The 12,112-nt window shown below is 44.9% G+C and overlaps 1 protein-coding gene across 1 annotated transcript in view; it reads right to left on the bottom strand.

Moving 5' to 3' along the window:
• The window catches only part of ACBD3 (acyl-CoA binding domain containing 3), a 32,659-nt gene extending 23,079 nt beyond the window's left edge, over positions 1-9,580 (bottom strand). The window contains exon 1 of the mRNA XM_007071704.4: positions 9,262-9,580. Coding sequence (XP_007071766.2) covers positions 9,262-9,523 — 262 coding nt within the window. The 5' untranslated portion in view covers positions 9,524-9,580. The remainder of the gene's footprint in view (positions 1-9,261) is intronic.
• Between the last annotated feature and the right edge of the window lie 2,532 nt (positions 9,581-12,112).

Genomic DNA, 12,112 nt, shown 5'->3' with positions numbered 1-12,112 from the left:
ACCATCAACAGAAGGAGGATAGTGTGGACATCAGCCACCACAGTAATTACTGCAGTGGCTGTAAGTCAGGGGGGCAAACTTTTTGACCTGAGGGCCACATCTGTGTGGGGAATTGTATGCAGGGCCATGAATCTAGGGCTGAGGCAGGGGGTTGGGGTGTGGGAGGGAGTGTGGGGTGTGGGGAGGGGGTGCAGTGTGCAGGAAGGGGCTCAGGGCAGGGGGTTGGAGTGCAGGAGGGGTGCAGCAGGAGGCTCAGGGCAGGGGGTTGGAGTGCAGGAGGGGTGCGACAGGAGGTTAGGGGGCTCAGGGCAGGGATTTGGTGTGAGGGGTGCAGGAGGGGTGTGGGCTCTGGCCCGGTGCTGCTTACCTCGAGCGGCTCCAGAGTGGCAGCAGCACGCAGCAGGGCTAAGGCAGGTTCTCTGCCTGCCCTGGCCCTGTGCCTCTCTTGGAAGTGGCCAGCATGTCCAGCAGTGGCTCCTGGGGGTGGGGTGGGGCAGGCGGTTCCGCCGCACACTGCTGTCGCCTGCGGCTACCAGCCCCGAAGCCCCCATTGGTCGCTGTTCCCCGTTCCTGGCCAATGGGAGCTGCAGAGGGCAATGCCTGCAGGCGAGGGCAGCGCACAGAGCCCTCTGGCTCCCCCTCCCCCAGCGACATGGTGCAGGCCACTTCTGGGAGTGGCGCGGAGCCAGGGAGCCTGTCTTAGCCCTGCTGCACCATGGGGCTGGCAATCCCGCAGGCCACACTGATAACCCTGACTGGCCAGATCTGACCCGCGGACCATAGTTTGCCCTCCCCTGCTGTAAATCAACTTAACCTAGGTTGATTTAAGATTATAGTATAGACATGGCCTGTGTTTCAAATCAGTTCAGACAGTTACTCTGAAATTGTTTTTTCTTACATAAACATAAATGAGAGCCATGGCTAATATACCACTGTGATAGACAACATTGTAAGAACCTAGGAAAAACAGAAGTTAAATGTTATGTCCAGCTATCTGGTTTTAATTGTAATTATCCACCAGATAATTTCTGAAAATAGCTCTTGGTCCATGGATCATTTGGGAGCACTTTATTGCAACTATTTGAATATTAAATTAGATAAAATAAATTTGACTCTTAAAAACAGGTTTCCAGTGTGAATACTCACATTGAAAATGCTATTTATATACAAAAATGATCAGAAAATCCAAGCTAATCTAAATGGAGATGACTGTCCTTGGTCATGGTAGGGACAAGGGCACTAAGATAACATTATGTCTAGCTTTACATGCTAAGTACACTTTCAGACCACTAAACAACACGGACAAATCTAACAATGGGGAACTGTGTACCTGTAATTCTTCATTGTTGGATGCTGTAGCATAGATAGTGTGTGGATGTTTTTACCACATTGTCTAATCCTGCCCTTAGAATCAGTATCTGAGCCCAGCTCAGAGCAGGGTTAGTAAAGCCTATTTCTACCAGCAGCTGAGAATTACAGATCTACATTTTCCCAATGTAAATAAGCTCTCTGATGACCAAGCTTCAAATATGAAGTGAAGTTGAAATCTGTATTGACAAAGAAAGTTCCCCAAGAGAGAATGAAATAAAAAGCTAAATGAAAAAAAAAGGATCAGACAACTTTCCACTGAGAGATTAAGAGATTTGGGGGAGGTGGGGGGTGGAATTCAGTGGCTTGTTCATAATATAAATGGGAGTACTTAACAAATGGTATTCTTCTGAGTCAGTCAAGAGAATCTGAGCTTCTAGGTTACATGATAGCTATTTCTTGTTTTAATCATGTTTGTGCTCCAAGCTCTAACCACCCATCATACTTAGGCCTTGTTTACACTACAGAGTTTTGTTGGCAAAAGGCAGCTTTTGGTGGCAAAATAGTGGCGGTGTACAAACTGCAATCCCACTTTTGGTGGCAAAATAAAACCAGTTTGACGGGTAACACTTCTTGCACAAAAGTATTATCGACAAAGTGCCAGTGTAGATCCTGCCGTTCATTATGTTGACATAACTAGCCCCCCACCCCCGTATCCCACAATGCCCACTGTGACTGATCTGCTCACTGTTTTGAGCTCAGCTACCCTGCAGGCATGCACCCCTCCCCTTTCAAAGCTCCAGAAAACGTTGGCATTCCTCAGCCTGGAGAGCTCATGGAGCTGCTGAGGAGGCTGTGGGAGAACTCAGAAGGAACCACAGAACCCTTAATGTGGAATCGGCAGTCAGGCAGAGCACGCTGCTGCTGTGGGGAGGAGAGAGACTGCTGTGCTGTGCAGAGCTGGGAGTTTGATGTGGAAGGGTGTTCCCCTCCCCCAGGATTGGTTGTTCAGGCTGCTGTCTGAACATAAAGAGACAGCATGCCATTCTCCCCCAACACATACAAACTGTCTCTCACATATATACTCCCCCCCCCAAAAAACACTCTCACACACACTTCCCCAACACACACACACACACACTCTCCCTCTCACACACTCCCTCCCCCCACATACACTTCAGTTGAAAAGCAGCTGGTAATCTAGTAGGATGCCCATGGAACAATGGGATTGAGAAACCTGCAACATGTGATGCTATACCTGCCCCCTGAGGCATTGCAAACCCTTCCCAAAGCACCCTGCAGCCAGATGCACAGTGGGATAGCTACCCACAGTGCACTGCTCTCTGTGTCCACGCAAGAGCTGCTACTGTGGATGTGCTCTGCCGACACAGGGAGCATAGTGTGGATGTGCTCTGCCGACACAGGGAGCACTTTTATTAAAGTGGCATCACTTTTGTCGACAAAACTCTACAGTGTAGACAAGGCCTTAGAACCTTAACAGTTAAACTGTATCAGAAGATGAAATAGAGTAGCTGAAACGGTCTGCACCAGAGCACATGGAAAAAGCTACAGTCCTCGGAGTCTTGCCAAATAGGCTCTTCAGTGCCAGGCTCGTTAAGCGTCCACGAGTCATAAGCCTTTGACAGCCCTGAATATAATTACTGGACAACTCTACATGGTAAAATGAGGTTTTTGTTTCAATTTAATATATATTTAGTACTTGTGAATGGCTCAAGAACAACACTGGACAATGCGTTCCCCTATTTATCCAGAGGAGGTACGTACCAAAGTCAGCAAAACTACAAGCTTCCCCATTCATTTCCATTGATATACCTCAACTATGACCTAGGAGAACCACTCCATGGATGGCAGAAGGATACGGTGATCTTTGTCTACCCGTCCACTACGACCCAACAACTACTCAGACCACTCAAGCTCCAGACCTTAGCAACTTTCAGTCACTAACAACGTGGACTGGACTTAACTGATGATTAAGAAGTAAAAGCTCTGTGTTACTGGCCATTACCAATCCCCTAGCCATCCAATCCTCCATACAGCGTTTCTTTATTCTGTTAGCATCTTGATTAAGTGAGAACACCCTAGAGATCCACTGAACACTCAATGAGTTGTCCATTGAGACAACTCTTCAAACAGGTTAGTCTCTATGCTAAAGTTAAAGCCAGGCCTATTAACAATGCACTTAAGACTGTTTAATATTAGTCTGCAAGTATGACATAACCAAGAGAAAGATTAAACCATTCAAATGAGCTAGAAATGGAAAGCAGTTGAAGGTGCAATGCACACAGACACAACTGTCTCCCTTATAATCACAGAAAATTTAATTTACTGTTTCATTATTGTCAAGTAGTATATCTAAAATGGAATATATGCTGGCAATTAAGACTCAAGACAGAATGCAATTAAATATGCTAAAAAGAAAGGAGTATTAGTGTATTGTTTATATAAACTAAATAGCATTGCTTTTCATTTTATAACCATATTTTATAGCCATATTTAAAGTCATTTTATAACTTTAAATATTGAAAATTCTTCACCGAGAAACAGTGCACAATATACTCATAACACTCCCTCTCAGGCTTCTATTCAATTACTGCATCCATTCTAAGGGAAGGAGTCCCATGGGACACAGTTAATTGAGTTTTTAGAACCGCCTCAAAAATATGTTTTTCGTTTGGTGTTTTTTGGAAGTGACAAACCAAAATATTACAAGAATGACTTAAAACCTAATTACTGTCTAATCTATGTACAGTTATTAGCACTCACCCTTACAGAGTATGTTCAGGAGGCAAGAAAAGTAGAAAAAAAAATCCCAGTTAGGGAAAGTTACTGAAGCAAGTCCTTACGCTCAGAGGGCATATCAAAAAGGCCTAGCACCATTCTGATCACATCTGTAGATCTCTAGAGCAGATAATACTTTTCAAATGCCAGAGAACAAGAATGTACCCACAAAACTCATTGGCGGGACAATTCAGCCATTTCTAGTAACCAATTGCTATATGCCAAGCAACAGAAGAGACCAGGTCATACTTCCTGTCCCGAAGCCTCTGTGTAAGTCTGAGGACAGAGACAGAACTTCCGTTAGCATGATTTGAGGGGGAAACAGACAGCTGTGGTCAGATGAATTAAGAAACAGATTTGGCCACGCCTACATCATGGTTGCTACAGCGGCAGAACAGCACTACAACATTGTGTAGGTGCTTCCCACAGTGACAGGAGAGGTTTCTCATACCCAAGCAACGTAGCTAGCTGATCCAATTTTTAAGTGCAGACTAGGCCTTAGGATACCACTGTAGCTTCCCAGTAGTAAAATGAGTACTGTTGCTTTATGCATTGATGGTGCTGCACAGCTGATCATTTCCGGACAGATAACAAGTCTCTTCCTCAGACTGGTGTATACTGAAGGTTGGGGAGAAAATATGGACATTTCAGGCAGAGAGATTTCCATCCATAAGGCCAAGTCTACATTAGAAAAGGTTTGCTGGTACAGTTACATTGGAAAACCCTCTTAGCATAGGTACAGCTTACCCTGGCAAAAAAGAGCTTTTGCATTTTCCTGATATAGCTCGTATCAGTCGTTCCCAAACTTTTTTCCACCAAGGTCCCCTTTGGCACCTATATATCCTGAATCCCTTTCATTTCCTAAAGCAACAACTTGAAACGTACGTATATTAGCTAGGCTTATTATGACACTTATGCACATGCGCAAACACAGTTGAGTTCAGTGCTCTCAGGATTCCCTGGGCTCAGTTCCTATCTCCACCATAGAGTCCTGAAACCCTACGTCATTTGATCTGTATTTCTGTTTCCCCTAAATGGGCTATTATTTTCCTATCTTGTAGAAGTGTTGAGTCTTGACATCTATGGCAGAAAAAGTACTTCTAAGCCCTCAAAGAAGGGTGTAATATCCTGAATGCGCAAGGGCGGTACTACTAGAATACTCCCACAAGCAGGACCACTCATGCCTATTGCATTATTTGAAAATAAAATGGCATCCTCCATATAGCAAAAGTGCCAAAATGCCATTCTGGTATGTTCTGGGCCTGGCGCAAAGTACAGACCCCTATATAACAATGGATCACCAGAGATCTGGGGATCCCACTTTGGGAACCAACGGCTTACAGGAGTTTAGTGAGTGAAATAAGTTACACCGACAGAAGCATTTTCATGCTAGTATAACTGTGTCCATGCTAAGGCTTTTGCCAGTACAGAGGTGTCTCAAAACCCTCACACTCCTAACTGACATTGCTATACCAACAAAGGTTTTGAGCAGAGACCTGGCCTAAGAATATGGAATATTTTCCTTATTCCTAACGAAGGTGATGGAAGCCCCAACACTGGAGTCATTTTAAAGTAGATTGCACAAAACAGTACAATATACAGTAGTAATGCAGGGAACAATTTTACCAGTAACAGGGGAGATGGAAAAAGGGATTATATCTAGACCATCTCTAGATGTCTCTCTTTGGTAGAGAGTAAACAAGATCGTCTTTAATATTTTAAGCCTTACCACTCTTCATTTAATTATATACCATCACATCACAAATAAAGGTAGAGTTCTTTGATCTATATAAACACACAACAATGAAAAATCTTGGCAATCACGATAAGTTGTTACCCAATTGGTACATCTGCACTGCAGCATGGAGCTATAGTTCCCAGCTCAGATAGACTAAGGCCTAGTCTACATTACAGTCCTATAGTGGTATAACTACATTGCCAAGGGATCTGAAAAATCCACACCCGAGTGACTTAGTTATACCAACCTAACCCACCATCAACATGGCTACCGCCTTTCAGGAAGTTGGATTAACTATGCCAACAGGAGAGCACTCTCCCACCGTCTTAGAGCATCTTCATTGGAGTGCTACAGCAGAGCAGCTGCATCAGTTGCAGCTTATTAACTGGCCTAACACACTAGCTCTGATCAAGCGAATGCTCTAAAAACAGCAGTCTGAACACGGTAACATGAGCGGCCACCAGAGTACAATCTTGTCCGAGACCTTAGGTATGTACCAAGGTGGCTCGCCAAACTGCCACCACCCATTCTGCTGGGACCACATTGCTATTTTTAGCACACTGCCATGATCAGCACTAGCACAAGTACATCAGCCTGAGCTGGGAATTACACGTTCCAGTTGCAGTGCAGATGTACCCTAGAGTTTTTTGATCAAAATGAAATTTTAGGGAAAGAAGAATCATAGACTGCAAGGTTAGCTAGTCATGTACCAGAAATGTACATTCAGGAGCAACACTTGGATAAGTAATTTCCTATTCTCTAGGGTTGCTTATTCTTTGGCCTCCTGTGGCAACCTCCCTGGTATTCCAACTTATGCCCTCTCCATACCAACATCTGTATCAGTGCCATCAAGAATAGCAATTCATGACACAAGGTTGCCCTTACTTGCTTTGTGTTGGGTGTGTGGACAGTGAGCATCATGGGCTGCAATGTTTAATCATCAAGCCTTCAGAGAGGGATAGAAGATTTTTTTCCCCTAACAGTTCAAAATTCATGAAAACTGCTACACTAACAGCCGAAGTCTTCTCTCCATCAACATAGTATAGCTTTTGTAGAGGAGGAGGGATCACAAGCAACACAGGCTTCCTAATATTAGCCTTCCAGCATGCCTCAATTCTGATCTGGAGCAACAGCTTGTGCATTCACTCATTAGCCTCTCTTCTGAGGCTACCAATAAATGGTGCCAATGCAAAAATGTGTTTTACGATGTGGATACCTAAGCCACTGGGAATGGGACCGAGATCAATTCATTTCAGACATTCCATAGTCACCATCCTACTTCATATCTGAATCATTGACCTGAACGCGAGTCTCTCTAGCCAATTACTAATAACTGAAGCACAAGTGGAAAAGTTGACTGAAATAGTTTTAAATTGATGCATTCCACTTGGTGATTTAGATGTATGCTTGTTCACAATGTATGATTTTACAGTATGTCTTTTAAATAGCTGGGGGAAATGTAGAGTAATAAAACCATAGTCAAGAATGAAAGGCAAAGATAAGGTACCTTCCATACATAAGTTTCAAAGTACTTTAAAAAGTGCTCAAGAAGCCACACAAGAACCCTATTAAGTATTGTACCCATTTTAACAGGTGGAAATAAGGCAGAGATTACATGACTTGTCCCAGATGACACAGAGTGACAGACTCAGGAACAGAACCCAGGAGTCCCGATTCCCAATTCATGAAAACTTACCATTAGATAAAAACTGTTTGCCTCTCATATTTTAACAATTAAGAAAATGCCTCTAACTTGTTATTTCATTAAGAAAAAGAAAAACACTGCAGAACTACATCTCCTTCCCCAGGTCAGACTGAGGGTATGTCTACACTTAAAACACTACAGCAATACAGCTGCAGCAGTGCTTCAGTGCAGCAGACACTACCTACATTGACGGAAGGGGTTCACCCATCCCTGCCGGTACCTAGCACTATCTACCAGTGGGGTTAGGTCAGCATAGCTACATATTGGGGTTTGGATTTTTCACACCCCGAGAGACCTAGTATGCTGATGTAAGTTCCTAAGGCAATGCAGAGCCCGGAACACAGGCCCCTAGAAGAGATGCATGGGCATCAGCGATAAAGCTCCAGGAGGAAAACTGTATTCAACAACTTAATTCCTTTGGCACAATGGACCTTGTACAATAAGGTTAAAGCTTATCTATCCAGAAAACAGAGCTTTCTTGGGAGCTAGCTTGAGACCGTGAACTCACACAGGACCTAAGGACCTCCACAAACTTCACCACCATCCGCTCTATGTGCAAGAAGTACTTCTTTGACCTTAAAAAGAAAAGGAGTACTTGTGGCACCTTAGAGACTAACAAACGTATTTGAGCATAAGCTTTCAAATAAATGTGTTAGTCTCTAAGGTGCCACAAGTACTCCTTTTCTTTTTGCAGATACAGACTAACACAGCTGCTACTCTGAAACCTGTCTTTGACCTTGCCTTCTGTAACATACAGTACAATTTTATTAAAAACTACAAAACGCTCCACTGCACACACCTCCTCTAGGGAGAGGATGAAAGAACAAACATGGGACAGATGTTTGTCACATTGCTTAATGCTCTACTGGAAGGCACTCAGATACTATGGTGATGAGCATGATATAAAGAACTTGTGCAGAACGAAATTCCTCCCCAGGATCAGCACAAGACAGAACCTCTCCCCCTGGGTGCAATAAAGATGGCAACAGGGATCTCATCTCCCTCCTCCAGAAAGGCAGAGGTGGCATCGAGGGTCCCCCAGTACTTACCCAAGAAGATAAAGTATGGCTGTGCTAACACAGTTATTTCCTGGGACGATGTTCACAGGGCTCCCAGAGTAGTGAGCCTTTGAGTTAACGCCCCTTTGAGATGCATCGGGCAGTTCAAAGCCCTCAAAGCAATTGTTTGGCTGTCTGCAAACTCAAGCAGCCATCACCGAAATCGTGATGCTCAGTCCACATTTTCAAGGCTCTCTTTGCATCATGCAGGCCAGAAACAAAGTTAAAACTGAAATTCCAATACAATCACATGACCCCAGGAGCTGGAGCCCTAAATATGAGCCAGCAGTGCCTGTTGTCTTAATCCTGTACTGCTTCTTCCCCTAATATACAGAGAAATTTGCCACTACAATTTCATTTTAAACATGAAACAAAAAAACAGTAAAAAAGACTCTGCATTTTAGAACTGTTTGAAATGATCAAGTAAACCCCGATTGGTACAATCCTTGTTAATATAAATTTACCACTATAGCCTGACCTCTGTCCTTCTCTACTGTTATAATATTTACAGCGGTAACCTGGGGACCCGGAGGCACCCGGGGGGAGGCGGCAGGGCTTGGGGGCAGCCCGCGCCCTCGCGGCGGGCCCGGCCGGGGGGCCCAGGATGGCGGGCCCGGCCGGGAGGCGCTGTCGGGGGTGGGGGGGTCAGTCACCTTTGAAGAAGCGCAGCGCCAGGCCGTACAGCTCCTCCAGGCCGAAACCCCAGCGCTGCTCCGGGCTCAGCGCCGCTGCCTCTTCCGCGTCCCCGCCGGCCGCCTCCGGGAGCCCGGGGCCCGGCCGGCTCCACCCCGCCGCGCTCGCGGCCTGGGGATCCGGCTGCCCCGGCCGCTCCTCGGAGTCGGGGCTCAGGGTCAGCCCGTCTATGGAGACCTCGAGCCGCTCCGAGCTCAGCGCCGCCACCGCCGCCGCCGCCATCCTCCCTCAGCCTCCGGCTCGACTCGGCTGGGGCGGGGCGGCCACGTCCCGACTTCCGGTCCCCTCCGACCCGGAACTTCCGGCACCAGCGCGGAGCTCCCCCCCCGCTCCGTGGGGCGGTGCCTGCTGGAGGTGTCGAGAAGCCGGGGGGGGCAGTTTCCTCTCCGCTCTCAACAGCTGCCTGAGGGCTCTTGTCCCCCGCCTTCTGACCGTTCCGCCTTTGCACGGTACCTCTGCGCTCTCCCCCTCTCCGATTGAACTGATGGCGGGACCGATTATTTTATTTGCGAGTACAGATGACAGGCGTGTACACTGTGCTTTGCCTCTCTTGTGGATGGTTGTTCATAGGTTAGTTCGGCTGTAAAATTGAGTGTAATAAAACAATGCAGTTTTCAGGTTTTTTGATCTGCCACATTTTGTGCTTGAGTCACAGGGTTTGTGTACTGGGTTTCGTAACTATTGTATTAGGCAGCAGCTGCATGGCTTAATCTTTCGAAAAATTAAGCTAAGGGTCTGGTTTAAGAAACTTTGAATTCCTTCTTCTAAAACACATCCTCACTGTGAAAGGAACTGAATTTGTGACTGGACCTGTCAGGTTTGCCACGTTTTGCCTCAAATGGTAGGAAATACTTATTCGCATTCTAAGATAAGTTTGTTTCCTTGCTCCTTTTGGCCTTGTCTACATTGGGGGAAAAGTTGTGTTCTTACTTCACTGTTAGTTAAAGATAAAATCCTAGGGAAGACAAAGCAGTTTATAGGTTTCAGAGTAACAGTCGTGTTAGTCTGTATTCGCAAAAAGAAAAGGAGGACTTGTGGCACCTTAGAGACTAACCAATTTATTTGAGCATAAGCTTTCATGAGCTACAGCTCACTTCATCGGATGCATCTGATGAAGTGAGCTGTAGCTCACGAAAGCTTAAGGTGCCACAAGTACTCCTTTTCTTAAAGCAGTTTGTAGTTTTCCCATGTTAGGAGGTCAAGGTAAAGACAAAGAAAGTCTAGTTTTTACCTGGACCTGCCACCTCATTAAAAGAACAAACTGCCTTGTCTTCAGTAGGATTTTATCTTGGGTTAGCTGACATGAGGGGGAAAAAATACTTTTTTCCTAGGGAAGATGCACCCTTGTGTTTCCTTTCTGCAATTTTTAGTAGTTTGTGGACCTCCAACTATCTACTGAGTGTTTACTGGTCACATTGGGTTAACTCCCCTTTGTTTCAAACTGCTAAATTACATTAAAGAAAGTAAAAGTACATCGGGGAATTATTAATGTTACACTTCCATGTGAGCAATTGCTGTAGGTGACTCAGGGGTGCTATGCAATTGCAACTGTGTGACCAGGTGATCTGCCCAACTATAAAGAGAAGGAGAAGTGTCCATGCAATATGGTATTAAGCTGCAGGTACACATTATGAAAGAGTTTAGGAATCTACTGGCAGTAGAAAATTGGTGAGAAGATTCTCCAAAGGTGAATTTTTCAAGTTGTGGATATGCACATTTTTTGCTAAAAACCAAATTCTAATAGTTACGTTACACTCATCCAGTCAGGAAATAGAAACCTGTCCGGAGATCTATGTATCCAGTCAGCCATAGCTAATACAACTCAAATTTCATATATCAAACACTTACAATTAATAAATGTTTGCCGTAAATATTTGACTAAATAATTCCAAATAGTTTATACATTTGAGGAAATGATTAGCAATTGGTGGCTAATTCACAAATAGCATAAAAAGGCTACATTCACCAAATACATTATACACTCAGCTCTAGTAATCACTGATCCTGGAGGGGAAAAGAAATGCAGAAGAGATTAGAGTCCCTGAGAGATTTGGGGGCAACAGCAGGGGCATCCATAGAAAAGCACAGTCCTGGAAACTCAAGATGTAACACAAAAGAAATCAATTTAATTTAATTATATAAACAGAGTTACAGATAACAAAGGCTCACTAGGTGCTTTATATCAAGGGACTAGCCCATCCTTCATCCCAAGATCCCCCATCCTCCATCCCAAGATCCCATCAAATACCTTCATATAAGACTGCCTCACTCAATCAAATGACTCTCCTGACAGTGGGATTGGGGGAAAGCAGAAGAAAGCGCTATATTTAAAGGTAAAAGGCCCCTCCTCCCTAGGCAGTCAGAGTGAACACCCTGGTTTCTCCATCAGTCTGTACCTTCCTACCAGAAAGGTGGTCATGTTCCACACATCCAACAATTTCTAACAGAGGAGGAGTCTAGACTTCCTCTTACCCCATAAGAAGTGACATGAAGTACTCATGTGATTTAATATGTCAGTTCTGCTAGGTTGCCAACGTTCCAGGATTGGCCTGGAGTCTCCCAGAATCGGCATCAATCTCCCAGTGACTACTGAAAGCAATCCAGGAGATTTTAATAGGATATTTTAAGAAAATAACATTATGTCATATTGGGGGGCGGGGGAGGGAATCTCCCGGAATAGCTTCAGTCAGAGTTGGCAACCCTAAGTATTTTTATTATGTCAAGTGTACATCTCTGAACAGCCAGCCCCTGCTGCAGGCTCAGAACAGTAAGATGTTGAGGCAGTCAGTCATTCACAGGGGAAATCTGATC

This window comes from Chelonia mydas, chromosome 3 (genome assembly GCF_015237465.2).
Source record: "Chelonia mydas isolate rCheMyd1 chromosome 3, rCheMyd1.pri.v2, whole genome shotgun sequence".
Classification (NCBI taxonomy): Eukaryota; Metazoa; Chordata; order Testudines; family Cheloniidae; genus Chelonia; species Chelonia mydas.
Note: the sequence above shows the minus strand (reverse complement) of the source record. Positions and strands in the feature narration are given on the sequence as shown.